This window comes from Lemur catta, chromosome 18 (assembly GCF_020740605.2).
Source record: "Lemur catta isolate mLemCat1 chromosome 18, mLemCat1.pri, whole genome shotgun sequence".
Taxonomy (NCBI): domain Eukaryota; kingdom Metazoa; phylum Chordata; class Mammalia; order Primates; family Lemuridae; genus Lemur; species Lemur catta.
Genome location: NC_059145.1, coordinates 42,381,968 through 42,397,774, shown reverse-complemented (window position 1 = coordinate 42,397,774; position 15,807 = coordinate 42,381,968). Strand labels below are relative to the sequence as shown.

The 15,807-nt window shown below is 43.9% G+C and overlaps 1 protein-coding gene across 2 annotated transcripts; it reads right to left on the bottom strand.

Moving 5' to 3' along the window:
- Positions 1–2,211: 2,211 nt before the first annotated feature.
- Positions 2,212–15,156, bottom strand: LOC123623647 (zinc finger protein with KRAB and SCAN domains 7). 2 transcript variants are annotated; one of them, XM_045530972.1, is made up of 6 exons: positions 14,886–15,156; positions 12,711–13,254; positions 8,613–8,781; positions 7,064–7,155; positions 6,628–6,739; positions 2,212–4,412 (listed from the first exon to the last, which is right to left on the bottom strand). In XM_045530972.1, exons 2-6 carry the CDS (start codon positions 13,134–13,136, stop codon positions 2,971–2,973), a joined length of 2,241 nt encoding a protein of 746 aa, XP_045386928.1. In that variant the 5' UTR covers positions 13,137–13,254; positions 14,886–15,156; the 3' UTR covers positions 2,212–2,970. The 2 variants fall into 2 exon arrangements, with proteins under 2 accessions (XP_045386928.1, XP_045386929.1); XM_045530973.1 differs by having other exon boundaries at positions 3,311–4,417; positions 14,886–15,136.
- Between the last annotated feature and the right edge of the window lie 651 nt (positions 15,157–15,807).

The window sequence follows — 15,807 nt, the reverse complement described above, 5'->3', positions numbered from 1 at the left end:
GGGTCACACACCTAACCAAGATTTGAACCTAGGGTGCTGGGCATAAAATCTGTGCTCTCAACCACTACACTACACTGCTTCTTCTAAAACTAGGAATAGAAGGAAACATCCTACATGCAACAGAATACTTATCAGAACCCAGCGACACAGATGAAATGGTAAAATACTAAAAACATACCCTCCTGAGAGTTAGGAACAAGACATAGAAGGCCTATTATCCACTATTCAACATTTTTTGAAGTTCTTGCTAATATAGAACAGAGGTAGCATAGATTGAAAATTAAAAGATAAGTGAATCACTTATTATATGCCTAGAAAAGCTAGACAGTGAAACTAAAAACTACTAAAACTAAGTTAGCAACATAATAGGACACATAAAAATTTCTTAAATTAAATCTCATAAATAGGTATAACCAATAGAAATTGAGATATAGCTTTCAAATGTAGCCAATTTTCCTTCATCCAAGAGCCTGAAGCTTTTTCAGGATGTCAGGGCATTCACTTCTACTGAGCAACTACACCAGAGTGGTGGCAGTAGGCTCATACGGTTATAAATAGTGCTGGTTCCCACCCTCTAGAGGCTTAGCATGGTAGATGAGCAAACAAGAACCACAAAGGTAAAATGTAACCAAAATGTTTGTACTCTCATAATATCCTGAAATATATATAAAAAAGCAACTGTCCCTTTCCTATTCATTTTCATATTGACCTCCTCCTTTCAGGAAAAAAATAAATTTATGTGGTAAATATAGAAAAAAAAAAAAGAACCACGAAGGTAAAACTACAGCACCCAACAAGCAGGGCAGTTCTACTGAAGATGTGCATAACCAGAAATGTCCAATTTAGGGTGGAGAGATGGACCCAAGGGCTCATATAGGGCCAGGCTCTTCCCTGGGATCTGGGAGTTCCTAAGGTAAAACAATGAAAAAGAAAAAGTCCTATCTGGATATCTTCTAAAGAAAAATGGAAACAAACACCAAAAATATAGTTGAAAACAAACTTAAATTAAAATGCAATTCACAAATGGCAAATTTTCAGTTGTGTCCTAGGTTCAGTAATATTTTTTAGGACCCCAATAAATATTCTTTCTAACCACATCTGACATCTCTCCCAGAATCACATTTAATTCTTATTTAAGCCTCAACTCTTTCCCTTCTTCTCAATGAGACATATGACAAAACTCAGGAAACCTCCCCTGCAGATTACAAGTCTGACATTGCCATTCTAGCCTCTTCCTCCACCTTTGTCACACTGCTGATCCTGTCAGCCTGTTAAGAGGAAGTTTAGGGGATGGAAAGAGAAGGAGGTGGACACCAGAGCAAAGGTCCCCCAGCACTGGGGCCCAAGTGCAAGGGTGGAAGAGAATATTCAGGCTCATGACTGATGTATGACTAGGAAAGGAAATCCTCTCAGAACATTTCCTGTTTTTTATGTCTTTGGGGAATGAAAGAGGGCCCAGAAGACATTTACAGTAATTAAGGGTACAAGTCTCATCTTTAAATTAAGATAGTAGTTGTAAGCAGATAGAACTAGTTAATGAGGGAAACAGATTACTCTGAATCTATTATCTTGCCACAAACCTTATCACTGTGAATTCCAATCACTGAGGAATGCCACTGTCTGGATTTCCAATCATCTGCACCAGCAATCTCCAACCTTTCTGGTACCATGGACCAGTTTCCACGGAAGACAATTTTTCCCCACCATGGTCGGGGGGTGGGTGTCGTTTGTGGGGAGGGGTCATGGTGGTGATGCACAGCTTGTTTTGTAACAGGCCATGGACCAGTATTGGGCCATGGCCCAGGGGTTGGGGACTGCAGATCTGTACCACAGCTATGAAAGTCAAGTCTTTTTTGCACTAAATTAAGACTCAGTTATTCACCTGTTAATTCAGGAAAGAGGGTGCAATCAGGAAGTTCAGAACTAGAGTCAGCATGCAGGGCAAAGTACATATCAGTGAGACATGACTGCCCAACCTAATAACTAGATACAAACATATTCATTCCCAGACACACATACACACAAACCCATTAACTTTTTGAGGCTGAAGTAACAGTAGTAAGATTTCCCAGAATACATGTAGAAGATATAAATAAGACCCTTGTATGTGATATCCTATAATGAGATGCGCATCCATCTTTAGAAGCATATACTCTGGTTGAGGAGCAGGTGTAGATCATACATACTTTAAGAGTAATTCAATTTGAGAGGTGAGATTTAAAAAATTATTTATTTAACAACTGGTATGTACAAAGTATTATCTATATGCTGAAAGAATACATATCTGACCTCAAAGAGCCTACAATAAATTGGTATGAAAGTATACAGACACACATAATTTACAAGGCAATTAAACAACAGTTAGACATTGGAGCACCAGCTAATTCAAAACATTGAAATCAAATCAATAGAAGTTTAAGAAAATAAAGAAGCATTTCAAGTTGTTCTTTCAAAGATAAGATGAAGGTTGTGAGCAACACAGATTAGCAAACAGGATAAAAAAAGGTTTTCTAGGTAGGGAACATAAATGATGAGAGCCTATAAACTTTAAAGAACAGAAGGGAAGGGCTGTAGCCAAGAGGCAGGAAAGAATGAATCAGTCTCACAGAATGACTTTATGTAACCAAAATGGAGAAATTAAGGTAAAGTAGAAAAGATAACATATCTGTCCTTGAGAAGCACACAGTATGATTATAGAAATGCATAACTAAGAAATGAGATAGATTATAGTTAAAATTAAAAAATAAAAGGAAACCTACAAGTAAATGAAACGTGTAGTTCTTACTTTCCTAGTAGTGGGTAAGGATCACACTAAGTTACTCCCACTCTCCCACCTTAGTGACCCAAGGAAAACCAGGCAGGCAATGGTCCATATTGATTAGTGATTCCCAGGGGAGACCAGGGTGTGAGCATCTTCTTATAAAGAAAACTTAACTCAAAGGTCTTCACTCTGTCTCAGAGAACCATGCCTTAAGAAACTGACCGAGCCAGACCTGAGGGCTTCTCTCCAGTGTGAGTTCGCTGGTGGTGATTAAAAGTGGAGCGCTGACTAAAGGCTTTCCCACACTCACTACATTCATAAGGTTTCTCTCCAGTGTGAACTCTCTGGTGCACAATAAGCTGTGAGCTGTCACTAAAGGCTTTCCCACAATCGTTGCATTTATAGGGTTTTTCCCCAGTATGTGTTCTCTGATGTACCATAAGGCTGGAACTATAACTGAAGACCTTTCCACACTCATTACATTCATAGGGTTTCTCACCAGTGTGAATTCTCTGGTGTATAATAAGGTGCGAATTTTGATTAAAGGACTTTCCACACTCGTTGCACTTATAGGGCTTTTCACCTGTGTGAAGTCTCTGGTGCCGAATAAGACATTTACTCAGACTGAATGCCTTACCACACTCACTACATTCAAAAGGTTTTTCTCCAGTATGAATTCGTTCATGATCAACAAGTTGAGAATTCTGATTGAAGGCTTTCCCACATTCGCTACATTTGTATGGCTTTTCCCCAGTATGGAGGCTCTGATGTCGAGTAAGACATTTGCTCCGACTGAAGGCCTTGCCACATGCATTACACTCATAAGGCTTCTCCCCAGTGTGGATTCTCTGATGGTCTATGAGATTTCTATTAGAACAGAAAGCTCTCCCACACTCATTACACCTGTAAGGTTTCTTACCACTGTGAAGGACCTGATGTCGCACAAGACTTTTACTCCGAATGAATGCCTCTCCACACTCATTACATTCATAAGGTTTCTCCCCAGTATGAGTTCTCTGGTGGTCAATGAGTCGGGAACTCTGAGTGAAGGCTTTCGCACATTCATTACATTTATAAGGTTTCTCCCCATTATGGAGTCTTTGGTGTTGAATGAGATGGGAGCTATGACGATAGGTCTTTCCACACTCGCTGCATTCATAGGGTTTTTCCCCCGTGTGTGTTCTGAGATGAACAATGAGCTGAGAGGTTTGCCTGAAGGTCTTACCACATTCATTACACACATAGGGTTTCTCTCCAGTGTGGATTCTCTGATGGCCAATAAGGTGTGAACTCCGATTGAAGGCTTTCCCGCATTCATCACATTGATAGGATTTCTGTCCCTTTAGGGTTCCTTCATGTTCCGTAGGACTGAAGGACAGATTTGGTTGTTCTTCGAGTTCCTTATAGTCCTCACACCTGTCTTTTGTGGATTTTTTCTTATCCTCATCTGTTACTTCAAAAAAATCACTTTCTAGTTTGCTCCCTTCTTCATCTGAGGGTTGCCCTTCTAGCTTCTTGAAAGTATCTTCAGAGACATCTTCAGCCTCTGGTCCCCCAGGAAAGAGTCCCCCTGGTGTCCTATCAGATGACTCTGATCCTTTAGAAATTTCCTGTTTCAAAGTCAACTCTGAACTCTCCATCCTGTTCTCACCTGCTCTCAAAAGAAGGAAGAAAACAACTTTTACTCATTTCTTCTCTTGTTGAGGAAACAGAATCATCAAGAGCCCATGTACCGGAAAAAAGGCCACGTTATGGTTAAGACATGAGATGACAGATTTAATACAAGAGTAAATGGGAAGTAGCTCAATTTCTTCTTAGGGATACAAAAACAAGGAAGGGGAAGATGGGCAGTGGATTCAAGTGGGAAAAAGACTCCAAGACAGCCAGATTTTGAGCCAATACAGCCTAATTAGAAGGGATATCAGAAAGCAAGAGACCAGACTGAAGCACAGTGTGATCCTCCAGAAGTCACTCTTGGGGCTATGTGTCCTTAGTTAAATGAGGAACTCTTAAGTTCTTTTCCAACCATAACATTGTATGGTTCTATAGTTCTCAGAAAAAAATGCTGGGAGACAGAATGCTGGCAAATACCTCAAGTCAAATATAAGAAAGAGGGAAGGAAAAGATGGGAGCTGACTACAGATTTATATTATGAGAGTACAATTAGGAAAATATGCAAAAAGGAGAGATCTTGGAAGACAAGACATTGACAAGATTTACAGAAGCTACGGGATCAGAACCACTAGGGAACAGTGTTGAAGGGGACGGCAGAGCTCTAACAATGGGGATGCCAATACTCCCAGAGCACGGAACTAGTATCCAGTTCTGTACTCCTACAAAAATTAAGAGGGACATCAATAATTGAAATATGAATTAAACTATGTCTCTGGGATCTTGAATCTATGAAATATAAAGGAAACTCATGTGAATATTTGCCTTGTATTTTGGAATTTTTGAATACAAAATCTGGGAGAAGATAGAGTAATCATGGTCATAGGTAATCACCAATATATTGGTTTCTTTCAGTCATGTTTTAATCAGGGCCACGGCCATCATGCCATTTAGCCTGTGGAAAGTCAAAGATGTCTGGGTCAGTAGCCCAATCCTCTCCAGAGTTGGCTAGTGTCCTAAGTTTGTCAATCACAGGAACTTCCCTGACAAATAAACCTTCCAGGAAACTGCTCAGCCCCCGTCCTGCAGAGAGGGATGCTTAGGAAACCACATTTTGTGTAAGTGATTCTGCGCATTGCAGGATGGACCACAGGTGACTGGACCAGGGGCAGGCACTAGATCCAAGGGAAGCTTATCTGTAGGTTAAGTGTTTTTTTGTTTGTTTGTTTGTTTGAGACAGAGTCTTGCTCTATCACCCTGGGTAGAGTGTAGTGGCATCATCATGGCTCACTGCAACCTCAAACTCCTGTGTTTAAGCAATCCTCTTGCCTTAGCCTTCCAAGTAGCTGGGACTACAGGTGCATGTCATGACACCCAGCTAATTTTCCTATTTTTAGTAGAGACAGGTCTTGCTCTTGCTTAGGCTAGTCTCAAATTCCTGAGTTCAAGCAATCCTCCTGCCTCGACCTCCCAGAGTGCTAGGATTACAGGTGTAAGCCACCACACCTGGCCTATAGCTTAGTTTTGAGCCTGTGCTGAGGCCTGGGTTAAAGCTCTGTCCAAACAGAGAAGATATTTAATGGCTGTAGCAACCAGAATCCCTCTCTAAGTAAATGTGGAACTTGAAGTAGGGAAAAATTTAGGTAATTACGAGTAGGAAGGAAGCTGAAATGATGCACGGCAAGAAGTCAAGCCATTAGGAGAAACAGCAAACAATAAGTATGAGAGAACAATTAGGAAGGAGCTATGAGAGGGACAAAAGATTCAGAGTCAATTAAATGGGTAGCAGCAACACAGAGAAAACTGATAAATTGCAAGTATATTCACTCCAGAACATGGGCATAAAAATTCATTTGCTTTTGCTGCTCAGGCTCCCAGGCTGCCCTGGGTCAAGGCCCAGTCTCTACAAGTCTCTGTTTCCCACAGTGTGGTCTAACTGATGGGTTTGTTCTGGGCTCCCATTCCTTTCAGCCTTACAACACAGAGCTCCCTTCTTACAATAACTTGAGTGACTCTCCATTCCTTACAACTAAAAAAACCCCAACTAAACTATCCTATGTCAATCAGTAATGAAGTAAAGAGAATGTTGATTCTTATAAAGCCGAGTTATGGGTGCAAAGAGGTTCATTATACTATTCACTCTGGTTTATCTATGTTTGGAAATTTTCATAACAACAAGTTAGAAAAGACAAAGCAAATAGCAAAGAAAATGTACAGAATACAGACTCTAAGTTACTGAGGAACAGAATTATTACCCAATGAGGCCGTGCTGCGGTTATTTTCCAACATCATGTTCCGGTAAAGGGCCAGACCTTTCCACTTCTTCTCAGTATAGTCCACAGACAGGTCCTCATACACTGCAGTGTCCTGGAATAACAAGCTGCTATTGCTCAGGAACATTCCCAGCCTGAAGGGCAGATTCATCAGGGCTACAGAGGGCACAGGGTACGGGCTCTTGGTGGGCAAAGGGGTGGGAGACAGGAGCTTTGATGACAATTCCCAAAAGGGCAAGTCCAGGGCAAGATAGAGTTCATAAACTCAGCAGTAGAGACCCAGCCCCAGGGGGAAGCAATTAGGCAGAAGAGCCACAGGAACAGTCTCAAAAGAGACAGAGTCCTGGAGGTGAGAGCTCTAGCCATTCTTGGGCCACAGACATGGAAACTTGGGAAAAACAGAAAGAACCAAGCTCACCTGGGGCCTGACCATCCGAAGCACAGTTGCCTCTGCTTGTCCTCCTGAGTTCCCCGCTTGGGGAAGGGCAGGAAATGGGGAAGCAAGTTGAGCTGAGGGAAGAAAGAAAGCTATGAGTAGGACAAACCCTGCCCTTGGCTCCTATAAGATCCATGTTCTCAATGGATGGATTCAAGAGAACCAGGCAGCTATATACACACTGACTCTTACCCTCTTCCATAACGTATTATCCCAGGGTGCTATGAATTTTCCCTGGAGGGCACACAGTAGAAGGTCCCTGTTGAAATTGAGAACTCAGCGTTCCTCCAGCCTGCACTCTCTTCAACCTCTCTGAAGGGAGCTCCTCCTCTGGGCACATTCTTTCTCCCACGGCTTCCCTAACACCGGCCATGCCCAATTTTCCCCTTCCAGTTCTGGTTCCTCATGCCCTGGTTCCTCTTCCTGCTCCTTCCCTCTCACTACAGACACTCCTTGAAGCTCAGGCCCCAGTGCTTCCTTTTTCTCTCTGTCAGCGATCTCACTGACCCTCATCGCTTTAACGCTGCTCTCACAGTTCTCCCTTCTCTCCTAGACCTGTACCACACGCTTCCAGTTGTCCGTGGGACATTCCACGTGGGTGTCCAGCAACACCTTAAATTCAGAGTCTAAAATGCATATTCTCACCACCTTCCTTTCTGGATTTCCCAAGATCTGTCAAATATTCCATTATTACCCAAAACATTCTAATTTTCCTACCTCTTCTTTCAAACCCAAATCCCATGTATTCTTCCATGACATTTCTCACATTTATCCTACTCCACTCGCCTTGTACGGAGGTTCCCTCCCATTCAATCCACAATGCTCACCTGTGCCAGAGTAATCCTCCTGAAATACATCATTCTCTGCTCCCCAAAGTCCTCCTAGCCTCAACCTCAAGGTCCTGTAGAAGTCAGGCCCAGGTTCTCAAATATAGCCCTCCCTGACTCCACCCCAATGGGACCCAAGGAACCCTCAGCTTAGAGTCTTTGCTTATATTCTTTCCTAATGGCATGCCTGCTACTTTTCTTTCCCCTTCAAAATCCAGCCCCATTTTTCACTGCTCAAGCCACTGCTATTTCCTTTGTGAAGCATCCCCTACCAGTTCCAGTCCACAATGGTCTTGTTTTTTTATCCAAAGACTACGTTTTATAAAGCCCACATTGCTCATTTGTGACAGGATCAAATTCCTAAGGACAGATATGATTCATACATATCTTATGAGATTGCCTCTTCTTACATTTATGACTGACTCTCTACCACCTAGATAACAAGCTCTTTTAAAGCAGTGACAACGTACTATATCTCTTTGGTCTCCAACACTGCCTTTCCTACGACATGTGCTTGACAAAAATTTGCTAAATTCATGAATGATTGGAGAATAAGCAAAAGGAACAGACAAGGTCACTGGGAAGGAGGACAGATGGCAGAAAAATGAGGGATTCCAACAGGGAGGGAGATGGGCAGAAATGAAGTAGACTTCAGAGGAGACAAGGGAGGCATGACTTGAGGTCAGAGCTGGGGAGATGAGTACCAAAGTGCCCACTGGACAGGTGGTGTGCTCCTGGGTCATGAGGAGGCTCCAAGTAGGCTCCAGGGACTGAGCCCCCACTGAGGGGTGAGGTAGGAGGAGATTCCTTTGTTGTACCCAGAGCTGTCGTCTCCTCCAAATGCATTTCCTGTTCCTGTGCCAGGGTTGAAACCTAGAAAGAAGGAAATATAATTGGATTCAAAACAGCATTCTCCTCAGGAGGATGGGCAAGACATGGGCAATATATATAACCTGAGCTTTTGTACCCCCATAATAAGCTGAAATAAAACAAAAAATAAAGAAACAAACAAACAAACAAAACAACAACAAAAAACCCAACATTCTTGAAAGTATTGACCCCAAACCTCTAAGTAGTCCCCTACAGAAAACAAAACAGGGAAAAGAAGAGCCACAGTATCCTTCCCGCCCCACCAGTACAGCCTACTGGGGAAAAGTGTGACAAAGCAGAATCTAATGCCTGCAATCCTACTTGTCATCCCTTTTGACCCTCGTGGTGGGAGCTTGAGGACTAGATTCCATAACCATTTCCACTCTGTTAGATTTTCAGACACAAATTTCCTTATGAAGAACCATCCAGAAAAGGGAGCCAGGAGGGTAATTCTGTACATTCTCCCACAGTAACAGATTACATTTTCTCTACAGTGTACTGATCTTTAAATTATCTTATTTATGTCTTTATGGTCTATTATTCCCCACTGAAATATGTTTTTTCAGGGTAAAAACTTTGTCTTGATCACTAGCTCCAAAATAATACTTAGCCCAACACTGATGTACAACTAACATTTGCTGATTGACTTCTTCTTGACATTTTGCTAAGAGATTTTAGGGTTACATACAAACTCAGTTTTCAATATTTACTACCTCTCTCCAGTAATTTATATTTAAAAAGTCAAATAAGATCAGACAACATTAACCTTTAGAGATCTTGAGAATACCTTAGAGCACAGACATTGTATTTCTAACCCTTGCTTACTGTCATCAAACCAGCTCCTCATAATCTCATGGTTACTGTTTTTACCAGTATTCGGAGCGGAAAACCTAAAACATTATCTAAATAAAGCACATTGATAATCTCACTCTGGCACATCCATAGCACACCATAAGGTGAAAATAACTTCTTCAATAAACCATGCTGGATTTGCCCTATTGGCTTACATCTGCTGAGATGTTACGCGACTGCCTTCTTTAAGATGTATCTCAGCAGCATAGTGGCAGGAGGCTCCCTGGGGTCTGTGGTCCCCAGGCTCTCCACTGAATAGTTCTTACATATGGGAGTCACAGCTCTTCAGTGCAGGAGCTGTGGGTATTGGCAGAAGATAGAACTTAACTGCATTGTGATAACACAACTTTGTAATTCATTGACAATTAAATCCTGGTACAGTTCTTGTTCATTATTTAGGACTCAGACTCACAGGTTTTCTATCCTTGAAGGCAAGAGAACCTCATTCTAATTCTTATTCTAAAATGGCATTCCAGGCTGGGAGCAGTGGCTCACGCATGTAATCCTAGCACTCTGGAAGGCCGAGGCGGGAGGATCGCTTGAGGTCAGGAGTTTGAGACCAGGCTGAGCAAGAGTGAGACCCTGTCTCTACTAAAAATAGAAAGAAATTATCTGGACAACTAAAAATATATATAGAAAAAATTAGCCGGGCATGGTGGTGCATGCCTGTAATCCCAGCTACTCGGGAGGCTGAGGCAGGAGGATCGCTTTAGCCCAGGAGTTTGAGGTTGCTGTGAGCTAGGCTGACACCAAGGTGCTCTAACCCAGGCAACAGAGTAAGACTCTGTCTCAAAAACAATAAAAATTAAAAAAAATAAAATGGCATTCCACAGCAAGATACTAGAGAAAGCTAGTGGCTTAGAACCTAGGGAGCTGGCCTCCTCCTCACACTTTGTGGTAATCAGCAATAACCACACTTGAGCTAAATCTTGTGGACAAGGGAATGCTTACTAGATGTGTCATCTTGGACAAGCTAATTAATCTCTTTGTGCTCATTTTACTTATCAAATGGAGATAATGATGACTGTATTGCTTATTTTGTAAGCCTGGTGGGAGCTGAAATAAGATAAAGGATATAAAAACATTTTGCAAGTTATACAATTCTGCAGCCCTGCAAGGATCACTCCACAACCCTTTCCCAGCCCCAGTGTGGACACATGCACATGCTCTTCCTGCAGCAATAAAGTGGTTTGCTCCTAATAAGTAGAATGACTCTGATTTGCCCAGATCCTCCTTAATTTCCTCCTGGCAAACTGCCACCGAAAAGCTTCTTTAGCCATTCTATAAACATTTTCTGAACCCCTCCTATGAAACACAGGCTTACCCTCATGTCTTCATGTCAGAAAACTTAACACTGACAGTAGTGGCAGAGTAAGAAATGGAGTACAAAGACTCCACTCCTAGGCTGGAGACATTAATGTTCAGCTGCCCTGCCTGTCAACCGTCAGTCATTCTCTTGGGTGGTGACTTTACGATTACCTCTTTCTGAGGCTACCTGGATAAAACATTGAGTTTTAATGGAGGGAGCATTCATTTCTGCTTAAACCGGAAAGGAAATAGGGAAATTTCTCTTCTACCATCCTCTCTAAATAGCACTCTAAATACATGGTCAGCTACTTGCCATTGCCACGGCTGGCCCAGCTGCTCTCCAGGCCCAAGTGATGGCTGATTTATTCATGTGCGCTTACTACTTTACACAAAGAAAATGAAGACTGACAATGGATTTGATAGTGACAAATGTGCACTGGCTGGTACTCTTGGAAAAACGTCTAGCCCCAGGACCCTGATCAACTAGAACTGATTCCCTAATGATAGACATATAATCATTTTTTAAAAAGAATTGAATAAAATAATATGCTGGATATTTGGGAAATTATATCTACTGGTTTTCCCTGGTAACATGCAAAGGGGTAAAGCAGAGGGGACTCTAGTCTACTTTGCTCAGGTTACAGGGAAACAATTTGAGACTCATTAGGAGGAACTAACTTATCCATGGTATAAGGGTCTTTTGACGTGTCAACTTGGTACTAATCAAACATGAATCCAGGTGTTGCTATGAAATATTTTGTAGATGTGCTTAAAGTCCTTATCAGTTTACTTTGAGAAAGGGAATTATCCTAGATAATGGATGGATGAATGGGCCTGACTCTACCTGTTGCAAAGCCTTAAAACCAGAGCTGAAGGTTCCATGAAGAAATTTCACCTGGGCACTGCAGCTTCAGTTTGAGCCAGAGTTCAAGCTTGCTCTTCCTGCTAAAGGCCTGCCTTTTGGATTTCACACTTGCCTGGTCAGCCCCACAATCACATAAGCCACTTTCTAGTAATATATCTTTTTACACACACACACACACACACACACACACACACATATGCACACGCACACACCCCTCTCTCCTACTGGTTCTGCTTCTCTGGCTGAACCTGACTGAAACACATGAACACAGAGCTCATTAGCTATGTGGTCCTAGAAGCCAGGCATTCCAATATATTATCATACTGCTAATTCTTTCTAACTTTTCCTCTAATTTGAGTTACCCTGGATTTAAATTTGAGAGAACCCCAGGAAATAGGGAAAAATCAAAATTAGAATTAAAGAGGCAAAAAGGCCCCAGTTGGGTTTGGAGAGCTAGCAAAAGGAACAAATGGTTACATGGCCCAAAAATGTCACCTCTCATAAGGAACCTAAGAGGCAGGAAGGAGAAAGTTGATTCGGAGAAGTCCAAGGAAGTGAGCAATGAGAACTTCTCACATGAGGGCCCATGTTATCAGCATAACCAAAGGCCCACGTCCCCCATCTCCTCGTCCCTGTTCTAACCAGCGTGCAGATTCCTTGCCTGACAGGAGTGTCATGTGTATTTCCAGGCTGAAGCTAGGCTCAGAACACATTATTTCACAAAGTGATTCACAGAGCTTAGCTGGGATTTGCATTTTTATTTATGGCTTAGAGCGCAAAACTATTTCCCCTCTATCCATGGAACGAATTCTATGGGCAAATCGGCCTAGAGCCTGGGGAATGGAGAATGCCTACTCTCAAGCACTAGAGAATGGTCCCAGATGCCATTCTAGACTCAAATGCTCACCTCTCCTGATCCATTAAGGTGTCTTTGGAAATCCTCCACCACAGCCACAGCCTCCTCGCCACTCTCAGGATGATGGAGCTGCACCCAGGTCCGGAGTTCCCCAGGCAGGATGCTCAGGAACTGCTCCAGCACCAGCAGCTCCAGGATCTGCTCCTTGGTGTGTACCTCTGGCATCAGCCACCAGCGGCAGAGCTCCCGGAGCCGGCTCAGAGCTTCCTGTGGCCCAGACATCTCGTGGTAACATAACTGCCTAAAGTGCAGCCGAAAGATTTCACAGACAGGAGGGTGGTTCTTTTGGAGACTGCAGCCCTGCCCCCAGGTCTGGCTCTCTGGCTCCTGCTTCACAGTCAAGCGCCCCTCCTGCTTCTGGAAAACAGCACTCCTGGGGATGAGGCCTACAGTTGATCCCCTGCCTTCAGTGGTCATTGTGATCCCAGTGAGAAGCTTGTTCCAGCTGTAGTTGGTCTGCTTAAAATGACAGTCTGTAGTTCAGGTCTCAGAAGCTGTTTCTCAGGGTTGGGAAAAGGAGTGCTGGGAGTGACACCTACAGAAACAAGAGAAATTAGAAGCCCCGAAGTGTTCAGCTCCAGGCTGATGACAAATCCTCCACTGAGTTAAAAAGGAAAACTCCAGGGAAAAAAGAGCACAAGCTGGGCAGTCTAAGCATCTCTCCAAGTGACTTCCCTTCTTAAAGTTTCAGTGGCTCCTATCACCTACAGGATAAAACCCAAATGTCTATGGCCCCTTGGCCAAATCCAAACTTCATAGAACAAATCCCTTTATTAAAAGGATTTAATCTGTAAAATCTGGATTCAGTCAAACGGCCATACTCAAGGATCCAGAAGGCAACATGTGGCCCTAAGGCTGCAGGCTCCCCACCCCTGGTCTATGCCTAGTATTCATAGCCCTTCACAACCCTGCCTTAGATTACTGATCCAGCCACATCCCCTACCACTCTCCCCAAGTAAGAAAGACAGCAATGGTCTCCAATGTGGGATATGCAAGATATCCCAAAGGGAGCAAAAGAAAATACCAACTTGTTATTTAATGCTTATTGAATGTATGTTTTACAGTGTGCATTAAAATTTGTATAGTGGTACACATCTTTAAGTTGCAAATAAACCTATGTAGGGAGTGCATGATCAAAACTCTTCTACTGATAAAGACGCACAATAAAGTTTGGAACTAAAGCTCTAAAGACATAGCCAGAAGCCACATATACTCTTTCCCTGTTTGGATTTTGTTTCTTCCTTTCACTTTTTGACAAACTCATCTGTCAAGACCCAAAACAAATGACATTTTCTCTTGAAGCCTTTCCTCACTGCCCCAGCAGGAAGACGGTTGGTAGCCTCCTTTTGTGTACACCTCTCACCATAACACTGTATTTTAACTGGTTTATGCACAGCTCACCACTCTCACCCTCCAGACTGCTGGACAGCCACTAAAGGACAGGAACCAGATGGAATAAGAAAATACCAGACCTTTTTCTACTCAATGCACCTCCCCTAAAAAGCCTTCTTGAGCTCTCTAGGCTCAACTGTCACTATTACCTCTGAGTTCGCACAGTATCTTTTTCATTCAGACTTCTGTTACAGCACTTCTCACACTGTAATTGTTTGTGGTTTAAAGTACGACTGTCTCCCCCACTTTTTGGGAGGACACAAAGGGCAGGGCTGACTTCCATTCATCTTTGTACACATGTGCATATATGGCACACAGAAGCACAAATTTGGAAAACGAATGCATGCGGTTCATTTAGCTGATACTGATGTGGAAGAAAACTTTCAAAATCAGCACCTAGTATAACTAGGGCATCTGTGCTGTGCTTCCAATTCACCATGCATCCCAGATCCCCTGGGTAAGCTATTTCTCTCTGAACCTCAATTTCTTTAAAAAGACAAAAGACGGGCTTTAAAATAATCTGTAAACTCTGCTCTGAGATCTCACACACTTAGGAAGTTCAGGCCATTTTCCTACTTCTCTTACTGTGTCTAATGCTCAGCAGCTTATTTCAACTGGATATTTGCATTTCCAAGTCATACTTCGTGTTTGAAATTCTGAGCCGGGTCTGACCCACTTCTAACGGTTTGTATCATCAAACTGTTTCCCAGTGCAAAGCTGGGAAAACGGCCATCTACCTTTCGTGTTAAACCAGGCTTCTGCGGCGCCGCTCACCTGGCCACGTCTGCCCTGTTCATCGCTGTACCCGCAGGTGCCCGGCTCCGTGCCACGCACGGCTGGTCAGAGGAACGGGACAAAGAAGCGGCTCTACAGCGGGCGGCTTCTGAGCGTCACCGGGACCGCGCCGCCCGCCGCGGGGGCGAGGCGCGGTCCCGCCCCGAGTCAGCGACCTTGACCCCGGCCGCGCCCCCCTCCCTGTCCTGGCCCGCTCGCGGGGACCACTCGGCGCCAACGCCAGGCACCAATACCGCAGGTAGACCCGAAAACAATGGCCGAGCCGGAACCGAGAGAAGCCTCGACTTCCGGCCCCTCCAGGATCCCGGAAGTCTCGGTTGTGGAGGTGGGCGCGCGCGCCCCCGCCGCGGGGAGAGCCGCGCTGACCCTCGGCCGGGCCCGGCCGGGCCACTGGCCACGGGAGTCGGGGCAGCGCGTCACGCGGAGCCCCAGGGAGCGCGACCTCCTGCTCTCAGGCCAAAGTCGGGCAACCCAGACGCACCCTAGCTCTACTCCTTCCCCTCCTGGTGACCTTGGGAAAGATACCCAACCTCTAAACCTGTTTTCACATCTGAAAAATGCAGAGCGTAGCTCTTACCTCACAGGGCTGTGAGCGCTGAATGAAGTAACATACAGGCATTGCATAGCAAAAGCTCTGGCGTATCCTAAACATCCAATCAGTTATACCTGCGGCCCCCAACCCCCTGGCCACCCACCTCTGTGGTCTGTTAGGAACCAGCTGTTTAGCAGGAAGTGAGCGAGCCAGTGAAGGTCCATCTGTCTTTGCAGCTGCTCCCCATGGGTGGCATCGCTGGCATCGCTTCCTGAGCTCTGCCTCCTGTCAGATCAGCCCTGGCATTAGATGCTGCATTATGGTGAGTTGTATAAATTATTTCATTATATATTACAATGTAATAATAAT

Excerpts from the sequence above, each read along its gene's own strand:
- LOC123623647 (XM_045530972.1), bottom strand. The coding sequence starts at position 13,136 with ATGACCACTGAAGGCAGGGGATCAACTGTAGGCCTCATCCCCAGGAGT. Across the intron at positions 8,782-12,710 it reads ACCTTAATGGATCAGGAGAG|GTTTCAACCCTGGCACAGGA; the intron begins GTGAGCATTTGA and ends CCTTCTTTCTAG. Across the intron at positions 6,740-7,063 it reads TTCGGATGGTCAGGCCCCAG|GACACTGCAGTGTATGAGGA; the intron begins GTGAGCTTGGTT and ends TTGTTATTCCAG.